Below are 18403 nucleotides of genomic sequence, written 5' to 3'. Positions count from 1 at the left end.
GCTCAGCATGCTCCCCACTAATAGGCCCTATGTCAGGGACAGACAGTTATTTTGAGCGGAGGGCTGCTTACTAAGTTTTGGCAAGCCATCGAGGGCCACAAGACAGGCAGCCGGGGACAGATAAATATTGATTTTCCAAATTTTTAGGGGCCCTGTGGGCTGGATAGAACGGCCTGGCGGGTCGCTTCTGTTCTGCAGGCTGCATTTTGCCCACCCCTACCCTACGTACTCAGGCAGAAAAGAGATGTGTTTTCTCAACTGTATTAGCTTTGTTCAGTTAAAAGTACTGCCCCCATTCCCTAATGTCTCTAAGTAAAACATTCAGTAGTTTTTAGAATTTATAGCCCGAGTTGTGATTTTAAAAACTTACTTTCTTACCTGTGTGGATAGAGCTATGGAGACCAGAATTATCTCTGGTAGGCTTCACCCAAAACAATAAAAAAACCCATCAACAGTCTGCTGCATAGCTTTACATTTTCTACTGTTTGCCTTTCGTGGTTATCAAATATAAAGTCTAGTAATGACCATTTTAAAGGCTAGTGTTTTCAGATATCATATATCGCTATTCTCATTATGATTTTAGTGAAGTGCTTTTCAAACCTTCACCAGGCAATGACATTTTACTACAGGATTTTCATTTAAGACTAAGAGGGCCATTTCTTCAGTGCTAATTCTGATACAAAAGTATGTATAATATACTAGTTCTGTATGTGTAAGGTTGCCTTCAAGTGACTGGGCCACTGAGAGTCTTACTATTTTTATCTTAACTGTGGAGTCCAGGAGCCTGGCATGTGTGGTAAGTGTCGGTGCTCACCATGCCAGTTCTTTATATGTGGGCCCCTGTCACTTCCCCTGCTCTCTAGTTAGCTTGGCAGCTGCCCCCCATTACCTTCATTACAGAAGATGTGTGCTGGCAGGCTGTCAGAGGTCTACTCCATTGCCGTGACCCACTTAGGCAGTTTCTCTGAAGCTGCACAAGCCCTTTTTCATTGTCCTTTTTTTCTTTTTCTCCTTTCCTTTTTCCTGTTTTTTTGTCTATGTAAGTGACTCCCCTGAAGTTAGTGGAGCCACTAAAGAATAAATCAAGAAACAGAAACAATGACATTATTATTATTATTTCATGAATCAGAATGGCTAAATGGTTTTATGTGGAACTTGGCAGCTGCTCCCCATTACTTTCACCAAGATAGAAGCCAGTGATAAAGATGGTTTTTTTCTTCCAGGATTGCCAATGGCATTGAAACTAGGCTGCCCTCTGAGAAGATGGCTGACCTATGTAAAACTGGGCAGAAAATAGAGTAAGCAAGGACATTTGGGCTGGAAGGAGGCTGTAAAATATTCAGAAGGCAGGATGAGAATGAGGGGGGAAAAATAAGTGTAGGGAGTATATAGAGAAAACCCCCCAAACAAACAGTGCTTTAGTTTAAGGTAGTATGCCCAGAAAAGGCATCATGTTAGTTTAACCCAGCTCATCCAACATCTGTATAGATTGGGCACTTCAGTGGGGCTTTTTGGGACTTTTGTCTAATAGCTGGGTCGAGCTAATGCATTTCCTCTTCTGGTAAAGTGCTGGGTTTTTTTTCTTTTTTTCATGTCTGTCAGCAGCCACAGGCTGAGTATTCATCACTAGACAGTCAAAAAGCCTGAGGCAGAATCGATTCGATCTAGGCAGTTTCCTGCTCGCAGTGGCTGAGGCGAGCAGCTGCAGGGGAGCGGGAGGGCAAGAAGCCCGCTCAGCTCCCTGGGGCTGCTGCTGAGGTGGGCGCTCCCTAGCGCTGGGCTGCACGGCCTGGCACCCAGCCCGGAGCTCTCCCTTTCCCTTCCTCCTGTGGCAGCAGCCAGAGCAATCAGCAGCTGGAAAGGAGGGAAGGAATTCCCATTGGCTCCCCAGGGCTTTTCCAGGCCAGGGAACCCTGGCCCAGGGTGGAGGAAGCCCCCAGAGACAGGGGCTCCCCAGTACCTACACCCAGGGTGGCTTTGGGAACACCTTCCCCCTCCCTCCTGTGGCAGCGGCTGAGGCAAGCAGCTGTATGGGGGAGGTGGGGAATTCTCCCAGCTCCCCAGGCTGCGTGCAGTGAGAGGAGGGCTGCAGAGGGGAGAAACGCTCCCACCATGGGTGCTTTCCCTCCTCCTGTGCACCATGTAGACTCAGGCTAGTGGGGTCTGGAGCTCTGTTCCCCTGCCACCCATCCCTATTGGCTGACAGGTGCAGGCCAGTGCAGCAGAGGGGTGGGGCAGTCCCTGCTCTGCTACAGCAGACAGCACAGCCCAGAGCTGCAAAGCATCCTGGGATGCTGGGGGACTGTGAGTTAATTTGAACTGGGAAGGGATCTGGGAGAGAAGTTCCATAAACTGGTTTGACTTTATTCAATTAAGTGTGATACTACATTCATCCAGGTTTATCTTAAACCGGTTTCAGCCATTTTGGAAGTAGTCTACATAAACTGAACTTCTGTTCTGTTACAAGTTGAAACCAGTTTTTGACTTAAACTGGCTTATGTGTAACTTCTGTCCCTAGCCATACTGACACTATTTGCTACAGGCTGTGGGTAGTAGTAATGGGCTGTGCAGGAGCTCCATATCAAGTCACCTGGGTTTGGCAGTGAATGCAGAGAAAGTTGTTTTCTTCTCTCCAGGCTCTTCATGATTTCTTTCTTGAATCCCATGTTTACTGTTGTGTGTTGGATGAGGCAGCATTTGACCCTTAAGGAACTAGGCTGTTCCTTACTCTCTGTTCTTCTTGCAGAACACCTGGAAATATTCTAGGTGGATTCTGTCTCATTGCGTATTTCAGTGTCAGATTTAAAGAGAACCATTTAAAGCAATAATTTGTCTGCCTTCGTCGACTTCAGCCTGTTCTGATATTCGGAGCTTGACAATTCTTCAGTATGCTGCTGGTGCCACCTTCTTTTGTTTTTGGAGATGATTAAAGGGTAAACTGTATCTTACTTGCTTTCTTTTTATGTTCTCTTTCCCCATCTCAAAAACAAGACTAAAAGAACACTAAACAATAGTTAATGGTGATAAATGACACTTGAATATAGAAGAAAATCCCTTCCCCGAAAAAGATATGTGAGAAAAAATAACGGTGGTTCAGTTGCTGTGCTGTAAAATTCATCATATGTGCAGAGCAGAATAGTCTTAAATATATATTTTTTAAAAACATTGTGGGGGTGAAAAGACATGCCTTTCTAAGATGAAAGAAAGGAGTTTTGTACTTAATACATTGAAGAATGTGTTCAGGAACTGTTCATTCATGTGAAAATATAACCCCTGTAATATTGCCAAGGTCATTAGAGACCTGTGGTGATCTGCTGATTAAGTACTGGTCACACAAGTTTAGGCTGCCTGAGGCACCTTTACTTACACTCCCAGTTTTTATTCCAAGTTTTCCAATAATGTTGGAGGAAAAAATACTTGGAACTTACTCTTTTGGACTGGCTTCTTTATTTTTAAGCTTTGTTCCTCTTTATACATTCTTGTCCTTAACCTTGGCAAGTTTCCTGAGATTTGCACTGAAAAAGAAGGGAGAACACCAATGTGGTTTCATTTGACTGAGTAGCTGACATTCTATCTGAAGAAACACAAAGCAAAAGGCAGGCCAGAATAGATCCAAAGGTATGACTGTCTGTGTGATACAAGTTTATTAAATCATGATGGGAGCTGAACTTTTTTTGAACCTACTCAGAAGAGTACCTCTTCCCTAGTCTAACATGCTTCCTGTTTGTGTGGTACTTTGGATTAAATGAGCAGTTGTTCCAGTAAAAACCTAGTGATATTACAAGAAAGCAGTATAAAATATGCCGTATGAGGTGCTAGAACTCCAGGTACTGTATGGGCCTGCTATACTGAGCTTTCTAACTCGGGAGCCCCGTGTAGGCGGTTGGATGAGAAAGAACAGACAAATCAACATTCCATTCACTAAACTCCCCAGCATGCCTAAGCTTCTTTCACTCTGTAAAAGGGAGAAAATGAAACGAAAAGGAGCCACTAGTGGAGTGCTTGCTAATTAGTAAAACTGCACTGCATTACAAGAAGCAAAAATAAATGAATATATTGGATATTATCAAAAAGTACATGCAACCTGACTGCAGAAATCCATTTCAGAGCTATTTAATCAACGTATTTGGAAAAATGACTGGCTTTTGGGGTACTTGCAGAAGGCAAGAACTAGTCAGTCTGCTTATGATGCCAGCTTTCATATAAAAAGTTCATTGACCCTGTAGACAGTCTGAGCATATTCTGAGTTGCTTCTTCAGCAAAGTAATTTGCATGTTTTAAGGTATTGCCTACTAGAAAACAATCCAGTGAACTTCTTTGTAGCGTAACAGCCTCTTGTATAACTTTAAACACAATTTGCAGTGCTTCTCTCTTTTTTTTTTCTTCACACTTCTGCCAATTTTTTTTTAATTTAGTAGTGTACAGCATTGTATATCTTCAATATTTCCCATTCAGTGGTCTTAATTTTTTTAAAAGTGATTTAAAAGGACCAAGGCCTATATGCACAGGATTAGGAATCCAACATTTTATTGCAGATAGCACTTTATAATCCAGATGGACTTCCTGATTTGAAAAATGAAGAATCAGGTCCATCTTGCTCATGCCCCTGGGAATTGGAATACTGTGTTCTGAGAACTTGAAGCTTGCTTGAATTGAGCCCTTTTCAAGATTCTGCTATCATACAATTCTCCAGTCCATTTTTTATGAACTACAGTGATGATGATACCATCTTTCCCTAGCTGCTGCTACTTCTCATTGCCGTTTCACTGAGTCCTCACATACTAGTTACCGGTAGTTATATTAGCTTGGGCTTAGTTTCTAATGTTTAAAAACCCTAATTCTTTGTCAGTTGCACATGGTTACCTTTATTTTAATTTTATATTTTTATTCATTGTTTTCAAAATAGTAGTGAAATAGGTTTGTATTTAGATTCTGAGCTGTATCAAATTCAGTGTATGGCCACTTTAAAAAACTTATATGACAAAATGAAAGTGAAGACTAACTTCAAAGAATCACATGTTGCAACAGAATGCATTGCCAAAAAGCCGTAAATGCATATCAAACTTTAACAGCTGCACATATAGACGCTGGCCTAAAAACTGCTTACTGTGCAGTAAATGCATGTGTAGATGCGCTCTTTGTGTATTGAGCAATAAAAGTGCATGTTTGAAAACCACACAACTCAGGCCATTCACACATTATGCTTGATTGATACAAAGTCTCAAATCTCTGTGGATCATTTCTCGTTCATAGAGGGGAGGGGAGGAGATGTTACTTAATTACCTATCTAGCTCAAAGGATCTGGATCCCAGATGGCTTAGTGTAGGTCCTCCGTGGACATGGGTTCTGGCTTGCTCGGATGCAGAAGTTTTTAAAATAAAGTTTAGGCTACCCAGAGGGTTTTTCCATCTATTGACCCCTCTGTGAAATCCTATGAAATATGAACTTTCATTTCTACCCAGGAGAACTTTTACAATGTTTTCGCTGATGAAGGGTGTTTGTGTGCAAAAGCTTGCAAAGAAAAAAAAAAAATCTTTGCAAAAATCTCGTTGGTTTAATAACAGATATCACCTCTGTCCGTGAGCCCTGATTGCTTTTTCCTCTAGATCAACATGGCTACAACCTGGATACAGGGAACACATGTATTTTCTGAGGCAGTGATTCTCAGCCAGGCTGCCCATGGGTTGCTGTGTACCATTAGCTTTATTAGGTGGGCAAACATGATTCACAAAATAAACCCAGATATTTCAAATAGGAATCTATAGTGTCAAAAGCATTCTGATCTATTATGGTCTTTCTGAGTTTTTTGCAACAGAAAAACTGCATTATTTTTCTGCAGTCAAAAAATGAGTTAAACTAAGATTTGGCATTTTCTGAGGGGTGTCTTAAACCTGTCGAGAGGTGCCTCCTGATATCTCCGTCATGTTGAGGTCAAAAGGCTCAAATTTAAAGACTTCCTTTAACAAATTGAATAAGGATGTAAAAACTGTATACTGGGCTTACTTGTACTACAGTGGAGTGTATTGAGACTTACATTTGAAAGCAGATCTCCTATTTTTACTCTTGTCTTTCAAAAAAGAGGTTTTTGTTGACACTACTACTCTTATCATTCAATGTGTTTTGACCAGAATGCTGCTGCCCTAGCCAATGGAAAAGTCTTTGCAGAACAGATGCAAAATGCTGCTGAAAATGTAGTGAAGGAGCAAGCAGGGGAGAATGAGCAACTAAAGAGAACAATTAAAGAGCTAGAAGCCAGAAGTAAAGACCTCCATCAACAAATTGATCATTTGAACAGAGAACAAGAGATGATGAGAGAGAAGGTAAAGAGAAATGAGGTAAGTTGCACATCAAATTTGTAACAAGTATAGTTTTTTTCCTGTTTGTTTGGATGGATGTTGCACAAAAATAAAAATTGAGAGATGAGAGGAGGGCAAAGAAAGTCATTGTTGCTGCAAGGAAAAATAGGCAAAAGCTGTGAGCTTGAAGGAAAAGAATTGAGGTTTGCCAGCCGCTACCTGGAGGCTGTTTAAAATATAGGGACAGGATTAAAATAACAGCCAGACATAAGAATGGGCATTTTGGATAAGTGTAAGAGGATATGAGAGCTTGTAGGCAAAGTTAACCTAGTGTGGAGTCTTGATAGTAAGCTTGAGGAGCTTGGTATGAAAGGCAGAAAGAAACCTTGTTTTGTTTTGTTTTGTGTTTCCTAATGCCTATATGTATTAATTGTCTGTGGATCTTCTGAAGCCAGGTTATAGCAAATGCAGCACTGACAGTTCTGAATGTATTACTTCCTTTTACTGCAGAAAGAAAAGCAACAACTAGAAGATGCCCTGCAGTGTGCTAAGAATGAGGCAAAGGAGCTGGCACTGGTGAAAAAATCTTTAGAAAGCCAGGTGGATGATATGCAAGTGAGTACAAGAGCATAAATTAAGTTTAAATGAACAGTCAGTCTTCTGTTTTGTTCACCTGAGTCACTATGGCTTTTTTGTCAGTGGTGACTTCATCTGGCTCTTTAAATAAGCATCATTATAAGTGGTGCCATCAAAGCATTATCCAAATTGTAGCTCTAACCACAGCTCCATCTAACCCTAACCTAACCTTGCTTTCTATATAAAATATTCTGTCTTGCCATGAATGAAGTAAGCTTTGAGGGAGGTAAATCCCCAGTGAACTTGTCTCATTTCTGACAGATCTGCATTGTAATTTTAAATTATCTTTCATCTCTGGCTTTGTTGCAGCTAGATTTTTGCACACAAGAGGATTAAAGCTATAATCCAGCAGTCATATGAATATGAAAAATCTAGTTGGAAGAATAAAAGGTCACTAAATCGGGTCCAGTTTCTGCTCAGTTTCCATCTTGCTTTACTTGCTAATACTGATTTGAAAATTGACCAAAACTCCAATAAGGTTGAACTTCTACGCAGAGAAGGCTGCTAGTCCTCTGCAACTGTTTGGGTAGCCATCTCTTCACTCCCTGGGGGTCTGCAGACTACCTCTAAGGGTCTATAAAAGACTATTATGATCAATCAAAACATGTGAATACCTACTCTTACAATTCAAAGGGGTCCACACCTCCATTCAAAAATTTGGACCATGGTTTTGGAGCATGTTATTTTGCTATTACAAAACACATTTTTAATTTGAATAAACATCCCCCTTACTGTCTTTCTTTCAACTCAAAAGTATCTACCATTTTGCTAGAAACTAATAACTAACAAATATATACCAAAGGAAAATTATCTTGCCTAGCCTGCTTTTGTGGTTCAATATGAATGTAATGTAAGATATAAGAAAACAAGAAAAATATTCCCTTAGACAGCAGTTACAGATCCATTTACTGTTTGCTTTCTACAGACATATGAATAGAGCCAGTATTCTTTTCAAAACTATTTACAAATAAGTTCACATAGGTATTTTCTAGAGGTGAACCACCAATACATTGGTCCAATATCAGATCAGTACCAATATAAAGAAAATTGACTGTTTTGGAAATTGGTCTGGTGTGACCAATAATGCAGTCCAGATAAATGCCCTGTGCATGCATGCAGCTGCAGTGCAACACGTAGGCAATGAGGAGCACAGCCTGGCAGCTTGGAGAGCTGCGTGCAGCTGGTAAGTCTGTTGCAAAGGGAGGGGAAGGGAAGGGGCGGTGAGGGAGGGAGTGGGGCTAGGGCTGGGGCAGGGCAGGGCTTGGAGGAGGGGCAGCTCTTGCTGCTACGTGCACTTCGGGTGGGCATGGGGGGGATGGGGTGCATGTGCCCCCAGATCTGTGTGGGGCAGGATGGGGTGGGCTGGAGCTGCATGGTGCTCTTCCCAGAGGGGGCTGGGCCAGGCTGCACTTGGGGTGGGCAGCAGCGCTGGGAGTGAGGGGGTGTTCCCTGCTTGGAAGAGCCCCGTGCAGCCTGGCCCCAGCCTACCCTGCCTTGTGCAGATCTGGGGGCATATGCCCCCCCCCCATGCCTCCCAGGGTGCACGCAGCAGTGGGAGCTGCAGCCCCCTCCCTGTACCCCCCAGATGAGCTGTGGCTCCATCCCACAGCCTGCCTTGCCCCAGCTGGGTAGCGCCTGTCCCAACCCCACTTCCACTCCCTCTTTCTCTTCAGGGGCTTCTATCTTCCCCCTCCCCTTTCACCACAACAGACTTACCAGCCAGATAGTGCTCTTCAAGCTGCTGGGCTGCATATCAGAAATCAGATCGGTATTGGCCCATATGCCTCCTTAAAAGTTAGCTATTGGTGTTGGCCCCAAAAATTGCTGTCGGTGCACCCCTAGTATTTTCATTAGAATTCTATAAGTGGCCACATTGAAAGGGTTTGTAGTAAAAGTAATTCATTCAGTGAATATGAATTTACTTGAATGACCATGTATTTGAATGACCTATCACATAACATAAACAGAAAATGGTTAATAATGAATACCTGAATGTATTAATCTTGGTTAATGTTTTATAGGCACAGTTTTTGTGGCTCAAAATGTGATTCATATAAGCCATTCAGCAAGGCTTCCGAAATCACATACTTGTATAGGACAAAGGCAAAAATTAGTAGGTAGACGGTCCTAAATTTTTTTTAATTATCCTTTTTCCCTTGAATTGCGTGTTCAGTTCTAATTTAATAGAGTGGAGCTGGCATAGTTTTGTATTCCACTATGAACAGGTCTACATTATTATGTTATTATCTGCTTTAAAAAACAAACATTAATAACTGAACTGATGCCTAGAGAGAACTTTTTGGGGCATCTCTGGGCAGGTCCTGCTTGCAACAGCATAGAGCGGGGCTTGCCAGCAGCATTGGCCACACAAAACACTGCCTCAGATCCCTCTTCCCCACTGCAGCCCTGGAGCCCGGAAACCTCCTCCTAGTGCTGGTAGGCACCCCGCCCCACACTTCATCTCCAGACACCCCTGCCACACACATATGCCTCCCTGGCCCCCATTGACTTACCTGTATCCAGTTGCCAGGGCTGCTCCCACTACTCTGCCTGGCTGTATGCCAGCCATATGTGTGTGCCCACAGACATGCACATGGCACCTCCTGTCTCCAGTTGCCCTTCCCCTGTTTCCCCCAGCCCCAAGCAGCTCCTTGCAGGCTGAAAGGCTGTCAGCCTGCAAGGGGAAACCTACATTTTTTCTCTTCTAAAGGGATAAATCTGTGATTTATTTTTTTTCCTTTAAAGGGGAAAATCCACATTTTTCCACAGAGAATGGGAAAACCCAGATCCCTGGTCATGAGCCTCAGACCCTGGGCAGATATAAGATCTGAAGTACTTCAGATGCCTTTGAAGCCTATAGGATGAGTAATGAAGTGCTGCCTGCTGTGTGCATGCTCTGCAGAGCATGTTGGGGAGGGCTTGGTCCTCCAGTATCTAAAAGTACTCCACTCTCTGTTCTCTCTTCCCTTCCCCCTTCTGACATTGGGAGACCAGAGGCCTCTCATCCCCTGCATCTCCCTTGGTCTCAGTGAGCTGCACAGGACAGCACACACTGATGGGGTGCTTCACTCCCCAGCTGTATTTTGAGGTGTTTCAAAAGTTATATATGGCTTTTGGCTCTCTGGTGCCACTCTTGTATTCTTTTTTTTTGTACAAAAAAATAAAAATCAAGCCAAATAAGTTAGTCTCATCTTAAATAGAAGACCATAAAAACCCTAGAAACCCACAGAAAGAGAAGTAGTGAACACGGAAAGGTAAAGGACATGAGTGACAGCAGGCATGTCTCGTGTTCCAGGTAGTATTATATGTTTAGCAAAAACCAGTGGAGGTGATGTCATCTGAGTCCTGGTCTGGTCTGGACATCTCTCAAGTAAACCTTGGCAATATTATGCTGGATCACAGGAAAATGGGGAGGGAGTGTGGCAACCATGGGAGAGCCTACTTTTTTTCATTTTATCATCAGTGTCTAATAATGTTTTCTCTTGTTTGGGTCTCCAAGTTAAGGAGTTTAGGAAGGAGTAATGGGGAAAATACTCCATCTTGTCTTTATTTTGTTCAACAATTAAACATAACTTTCAGTGTGCCAGTTTTGGTTCATTGATTTCCAGCCTTACACTCCTTTTGTTTATTGTACACGAGTTCAATATGGTTCTTGAGTAGTATTATCACACATTTTTGTTTGGGCTAATCATGGCTTTGTACTTTTAACTTTTTTGCTTATTTTTATAAATCACTTTATAAAGCAGGCTGAGTTGATTTCACTTACCTTGAACAACTTAGGGTACAGTCACAATGGGTCCTAGCACAATAGGGTACCTGTTTGTTAGCAGTCCCTCTTCATGGTTACACATGCAGATAACCAGAACTAATAAACTAACACAACAATAAACATTTGTGGAGTGAAAGTGCACCAGGTGCAGCAAACCTTTCCAAAGGTAGTTCTTCCCAGATTCTTGGTTAAAAAAGGTTAAAACTAGAATGTACTTTAAAGCTAGTTATTCTGTGTTGTTGGGGTAATTTCATTCAAAGGCAACTCAGTAGCTAGCATAGTCTGAGTTTGTTACAGTTTTCAGCTATGGAAACTCAGATTAATACTGATTACTTGACCCTTGTGTTATAACTTCTGTTTTATAGCGTTTTGCTTTCCACAATCTAGTGTTTTAGGAACTAAACACATGCCAACATTTCTCCAGGGTGATATGCAGTTTCCTGAGAAGAGAGTAACTTCTAAGAGTTTCCTGAAAGCTCTCAAAGAATGCTGTTTAATCTTTTTTTACCTACTGTCATCACAGAACATATGAGTCATTAGAAAATAAACATTAAATCCTCTAGTTATTTTAAAAAATATAGTGCTCTGTATTAAAGTACCTTGAGTTAATAATCCCTCTGGTTTAAGTTAATGGAAGTTGTGCCACTGACTTTAGTGGGTTCAGAGTTTAGCCTTTTGTTCACAGGTGGAAAAACATACTGCTCTCATGTCTTCACTACAGAATTAACTTGAGTCTAGATAAAGTCTCCAGAGTAATCCTCCCTCAAATGAGATTAGCCATAGTGAAATAACACACAAGCTATTCATAGTGATTATATTAGGGAGAAAAAAATGATTTTATGATAATAGTAGGTAATTTATTTGTTCAAATTGCAACCTGTAGGACCTTCAGGCAGGCTACCCAACCCAAATTAAGTTTACTTAGGGTAAAAGCACTTGTGTGTCGATGGGACTTGCATTAGGGGCAACACTTGAATTACACCTTAAGTTAATTCTACGTGAATGCTTAGATGTTTTGCAGAACATTACTAAATTTCAAATGAAGTAATATAAAGGCATTGGGAGACTGATGTATTTTACTTATTTGAGTGTTCAGTATCATTATTGATAATCTTTTTTCAATGCTTAAGGTGGGAAAGACAATTAAAATGTGAAAAATCAGTTGTTCCCTTTGCTTATATGATACTGTTAATCTCTCTCATGTATATTCTCAATGAAAATGGTAACTGTTTGTCACCATTTATTTCTTCTTAGTTTCCCAATTTGGAAAAGAAATATAGTCCTTAGTGGTATATATTGCACAAGGGAAATGATGAAGTCACTTAGAAGTGGAATGGGACAAGTATCTTACCATGAACAATAGTAGGAATACAGTAATACACAGTATGTTTATAACATGTTTTAGAAGCTAATTTCCAAAGCTATATCTATTTTTTCTACATTTGATTTGATACATTGTTAATATCTAAAAAGATATTTTCAAATATATCCATTGCCAACATATTAGCATCATTTTCAAAAGTATATCCTGTTCCCATAAGTGGTAATTGTGTGTGTTTTGTTTGTTTGTTTTAATGCTGCTAGTTTAAATGATGCTGTGGCAGTAGTGTTGGTTGGATGACCGTAGTGTTGGTATCTGTTAAATTATTTTAAATGGACTCTGAAGAGAATAATATGCAGAACTGGAATAATCCCTCCCCTCCTCCAAGAAACAATAAAACACTCTAAACCTTGAGAACATTAGGTAGCTTATTATGGCCTCTTTGAAAGATGTAAACATGCAGGTCGCACAGCAGCCATGCCATGGTCCACTGTGATCATCTATTTCCAACAGTATTTTGTTGGACTTGGTCAGAAATGATGTGTGTGCAGTTTTCCAGCCATATGCTTAAGATATACATGTCTTTTCCTGTTAACAGTCTTTAGTTCTCCGCCCAACAATAAATTGTACTGGGGCACTGACCGAATGGTTCTGGCACTGAAGTGGGATTTGTAAGATACGCAGTAGCTGAACTCTTGTGTTGAACTACATCTTCCATAATACGTGCACTTAGACTTCCAGGATATACTGTGCAGCTGAACTGAGGGGAGACAAACGCTTATCATGGAAGACAGTTTATTGAAGGAGCCAGAACCATACAGGAAAATGGTGATATGAGGCATCCAAACTACAACTCTGATGGGCTTTTCCTTACTCAATCATAAATAGAAAAAAAAAAAAAGAGTATAGATGGCAGAAGTAAATGACTATATAGACCAGTGATGCTCAGCTATTTTCCTGGATGGGCTGGATAGACATTGCCCAGGCTGTCCATGAACTGGATCTGACTGGTGGCTTGGATCTGGTGCCTAATCCTGCCATGCAGAAGGGAAACAAGGGAGCACTCCAGCCCCAACCTGGCCCCACCAGAAAAGGGACAGTGGCCTGGCTCCAACCAGCTGCATGGAACTTGAGATTTGGTAATTTGGTGGTGGGGAAAGGTGCTGGGGAGGAGGGTGGCCATATTCTTTGCCATTGCTCCCCCGCTGCCAAATTTTCCATCCTGTAGGGAGCCTTGTGGGCCAAATGCAGTGGCTTCATGGGCTGTGTTTGGCTTGTGTGCCGGAGGTTGAGCACCCCTGATATGGACTATACCAGCTTCCATTTCAGCATGTTAGACCATGGCTCAATGCAATAGATGAAGAAAAGAATTAATTTTCAAATTTTGATGTCCTATGCTGCCACATTGGAGCACCAGGCAAAATACGATGACATGCTTTGCAGTCTACGAATGTACTTCCTGTCTGTAAATTCCCATGAACAATATAATATATTCACATGTAAAATAACTTCTGTGTTTATAGCAGATATTGCTGGTGATGTCAGTGATTGATTTCTGCTACTGATTCTTAAATTGAAAAACTGACCAGAGTTGTTCTGATGTTATGCCTTCCTTTCAATGTGCTGCAGGCACGGAACAGCTTCCTATTGGCACCATCATCCTGCCACAATATATTTCACAGATCTGTGTCTGTGTGGTTTGTTTTTCAAGGATGTGTAAACAAACTGTAAAGTTAAATGATCTGTGAAAGACTGATGGGGGAGCATGTGAGGTTTTTATAGCCTGTTGGAATATAGCACATTAGCAGGGACCCAAGAATTCTGCTGCTTTTAGCACTGAGATGCTAAAATTGAACCTTTCTAGGGTTCTTAAAATTCTATAGTGCCAGCTTGACTAGTTCTCTTGTAGAATGAGGCTTCAGGGGATAAGTGCTTTATCTTTGTGCATGCAGCTTTAGGCATATATCTTTAATTCCAATTCATATCAGAGATTTCTCTGTTTATTTGTGATAAGTATTAGATTACAGAATTGGAAGGGATGCCAAGAGTATGAAAGAACTGAACGGCATTTTAGCATTTTTACCTTTTGTTGTTTACCAAATCCCTTTTCTTATTCGTTATACAAACTAGAGTTTTAATTAAAGATTAAATTATGAAATTCTTACAGGGGTAGCAATATGTTTTTCTAAGCATTCTAAAATATATTTTTAAACTTAGTAGTGCACACAATATAAATGTATGGAATGATATGAAAAGGAAATTATCAAGCAAAATTGCACATTTAAAAAAATCATTTTGGTTTTTTGCAAGTAACAGCACAGGTTATTTAAGAAAGAGATTTATTATGCTGCTTGTTTCATTTTTACATGTCAACTTGGCAGAAGGTAGGGTAGGATTGCACCCTAGAAACTAGAGAGGGATACATTTTCAAATAGGCTACTTCATCAGATGCTTGAATGTGGTGTCTTCAAAAGCTTATGTCTCTTTGAACAATTTGGTCTTCACGGTGCCATCCTGCTATGCCATCAGATCTTTAGTCTGACTTTAGACTAACACAGCAAACCATCTCTCTCTCTTTCTTTCACTATAATCTCTTTGAGATTACTTGGTTTTACTTTCTGCACCAGCTATTGCTGTAAGTTTTCACTTAGGTTTTTTTCCTGTACTAGCAGAGGAAGCAGCACTTGCACTATGAATGTTTTGTGGCATTGTTCTCTATATGCTGTTACTTGATGGCTGGTTGGTTGGGCGGCTGGGTGGGATTTTCAGGAATTCCAAAAAAGGAAGATGGAGCCCAAGAAGTGAAACCCACCAATACAAGATTAATTGTTTCAGAAAATAGCTAGATTCTTCTGCCTTAAGGAAAAGAAAAAAAAGACAAATAGAACCAATTTAAAATGGACCCTTCCGTGTTGTAAATAGGCAATGGAAAATGAATCCAAACTCTCAGTTTCATGTCACTAATACCTTGCAGTGATGAAACTGGTGTATTCTTAAGCATAGATTCTACCACTGAGCAGTAGTGACAGAAGAGGTAAATTTCTTCCAAGTCTCCCTCAGTCTTTCAGCATATTTGGTGCTCTGAAGCTCCCAGGTCAATGTGTGAATGCATAGTAGAGCTATGTAGATCACTGAAAGATTAATCCATATGGTCAGGTTCAGATTTGATAACAATGTAAAATGTATTTGGGAGGAGTTACTGTACTTGGAAAGCTCTTCAGGACAAGGATCTTCATGCTAGGCATTGTCTGTATCTGTTTGGACAATGCCTGCCAGTTGAAACCTACTCCTGACGGAAGCTTCCAGGTGCTATGAAAATATAAGTTTAAAATATGAATGGTTACTTTATTATTTATTTCTTGCACACTTTTGGAACAATACTTAGCTTATTAAACTAATCAAAACATCAAAAAAGGCAGAGCAAATAGAGGAGTTGGACAGAGGCATAGCAGGACAGATCTCTGCTCCGGTTGTGTTGATTGTGGGGTTTCTGGCCCAGGTGCCCCCTTCCTCCCCTCAACCCTCAGTTATACTACTGGGTTTGGGAATCCTTTCAGATAGACAATGAGAACAAAGAAACTGTAAAACCTGAAATAGAAGTGGAATTCTATGGCAGAAGGTAATGCTGGGTGCTACTGAAGTGCAGTTGACTACATGCTTTGCGTGTAATAGAACTAAATAAAGGACACCAATAAGGTATTGCAGCAGTTCAGGAACTTGTTTTTATTTACTGGTAAGCATTAACTAGCAGCATAATATTTCATTCTTCATAGACTGGGTACTAAACGTTGACTCAGTAGCCCCTTTCTGTTTGATGCCATATTACAATACAAAATAAATATTTATTTTCAAGGAATGTAAAATATCATTGTTGCTGCATAGGATGTGGTAGTGTATTACATGAAATCCCTTTAACAATTCCAAGAGCTGTGGTTGTCATTATATTTCATAGTGTAACTTTCCTATTTGCTGCAGAGAAACTTCAGTAATATTTCTAAGGACCAGCAACAGTTAACCGAACTGTTAAAAGATGAAATTAACCAGAAGGAACAATTAAAGAGGATAAAGAATGAAATGGAAAATGAACGATGGCAGCTAGACAAGACCATTGAGAAGTTACACAAGGAGGTATGGATGGACTGAAAAGAGGCTGCAGGAGATTCAATTTCCAACAGGGAAAAAAGCAAATAAGCTGCCAAATTACAGAGAAGTTTTTTTTTGTTTGGTTGGTTTTAGTGTGTACACGAAACTGTAATGTGAACTTTTCTGTTAATGTCTTTGACCTAGTGACTATCAATACAAGCTTTCAGGACAGGAGCAATACTTGGAACAGTGCTATCCCAAAATGCCACTGTAAAACAGTTCTGTTTTGTTAAAACAAGATGTCATATTTGAATTCTATTCCATTATGTACAAAAAATAACCTCAGTCTTTGATAAAAAAAATAAATAAAATAACCATTAGCTGGACTGCAATAATTTACAGTTCACTTTTCCAGCTGCTGCTGCTTTGTTGCATTATTTTTGTCATCTGTGTATTAACATATGGCTTTAGTTCTGGTATGATAAAGCATAGCTCGTACAGGCTAAAATGCTGATCAACAGTAAGTGCTGCTGACACACACAGTATGCTCTGGGGACTCTCTTGCCACACGTTTTGGAAACACCATTTTAAAGTTGCATCTTTTTTCTTATTAATTTCTTCACATACAACATGGATAATATTCTCTAAATGATTAATTAATGATCTTGATGTAACATAAGAGAGAGTGGATAAGTACAAAAACATTCTATTGCAGTAGGAGTCAGCACAAACCCTTTGTCGCTTTGCTTTACTTTGGGAAATGTTATATGCTATGTTCCTTTTTTGCCAGATGGCTGAAATTGTAGAGGCTTCCCAGACATCCACTCTTGAGTTTCAGAATCAACTTGACGACTATAAGGAGAAAAATTGCAGAGAACTTACAGAAATGCAGAGACAATTAAAAGAGAAAAACCTTGAGGTAGAAAAATCACGCCTGACAACCATGACAATGCAGGATGAGGTAATAGCTCATAAATCCAATGACATGTTTAACTTCTGACCTAGAATTCTGTTCAGACAATTTTCAGAACAATGAATCTTTTGATATCATTTTTCTTGTGCACTTCATCAGGAGGGAGTGATCTCAGTTGAGATACTTTTGTGTTCGAATTCTTCAAGTGTGTTACTTCTGCAAGGGAAATAGGGTTTCCTAGATACAATAGATAAATGTAGAGTATGTTTGACATGTGGATGTATCAAAATGATATGATATTGTTTCTACTGAAATTCTGTTGCTCTTTTAACATTCATTGCAAAGAAAAATTGAGAATAGTGAAATAGCTTTTAGTCATTTAAAAGGCCAACAGCAATCTAAAAGGAAAAAGAAAAAAAAGGCTGCCCTGAGCTTTTAAAAGAAATTGACACTCATTATCTTTTTCTTTTCTATGAGCTAAGGTAGAGATTTAAATGACAAAGCTGCCTGTGCAGGCAAGAATTGGACACAGCCTGGCAATGTCTGCCCTTTAGCATGCAAGTTCTATTGTAAAATCAGTCCAGCCCCTTTATATATCTACCTGCACTGGTTTGGGATTTGGAAAAGCTGTAAGAAAGGACAGGCTGTGGATGTCTTCTGTATGCAGTATATTTGAGTAGTTTGAATTTCCTGGACAGAACTTACGATTTTTTTTCTTTCCATTTGAGAAACTAGGTTTTAAAATGTTAATAATAATGCATAGACATATTAGGATGAAGAATCACCACTGTTCTTCTCTCTTCCTTCCCTCTGTGTTTCCTGCAGTTACAAAGGTGGAGTTTATTAAAAAAAAAAAGTGAAAAGGGAGTGATTGGAAAGATTTACCAAAGACCTAAAGTTCCACAAAGCTTTATTGTCTTCTTTTTAGTTGTACAGCATTGACTAATTGCCCTCAAGTAAATATTCAAATGTATATATTTATTGCTGTGAAACCTGTTGTTTGAAGTATCATAACAGCTGAGAATTCCTGTCCAAGTTTATTTACTCAGTGCCATCTTGTGGAAAAAGTAAAAATGACTTCAGTAAGCTCATAGTACTATATAATTCCTATCCCACTGTGTAAGTATTTTAATACCTCAGGATCTGTATAGCACATTTATCGCCAAAGAGAACTGTGTTGTGAATCGCATAATTTGCATTCTTTTTTTCAGATGCACCTTATGGAAGAGGATTTACGGGATCACCAGAGAGCCCAGGATGAGGCAATTACAAAAATCCAGTTACTGGAACAGACTGTGAAAGGCCTGGAATATGAACTGGAAGCCAGAAACCATTTGAAAGATGATCGGGCAAGACAGATGAAACTAATGGAGGTAAAAGGCACT

General features: G+C 40.1%; 1 protein-coding gene across 2 annotated transcripts in view; it reads left to right on the top strand.

Moving 5' to 3' along the window:
* Nucleotides 1-18403, top strand: part of CGNL1 (cingulin like 1) — a 108138-nt gene that overhangs the window by 55780 nt on the left and 33955 nt on the right. For both annotated transcript variants that reach the window (XM_019533492.1, XM_019533491.1), the window contains exons 8-12: nucleotides 6129-6335; nucleotides 6807-6911; nucleotides 15998-16150; nucleotides 16896-17066; nucleotides 18230-18391. In XM_019533492.1, coding sequence (XP_019389037.1) covers nucleotides 6129-6335; nucleotides 6807-6911; nucleotides 15998-16150; nucleotides 16896-17066; nucleotides 18230-18391 — 798 coding nt within the window. The remainder of the gene's footprint in view (nucleotides 1-6128; nucleotides 6336-6806; nucleotides 6912-15997; nucleotides 16151-16895; nucleotides 17067-18229; nucleotides 18392-18403) is intronic.

The sequence above is a fragment of the Crocodylus porosus genome, unplaced genomic scaffold, assembly GCF_001723895.1.
Source record: "Crocodylus porosus isolate Cpor-Errol unplaced genomic scaffold, CroPor_comp1, whole genome shotgun sequence".
NCBI lineage: Eukaryota > Metazoa > Chordata > Crocodylia > Crocodylidae > Crocodylus > Crocodylus porosus.
Note: the sequence above shows the minus strand (reverse complement) of the source record. Positions and strands in the feature narration are given on the sequence as shown.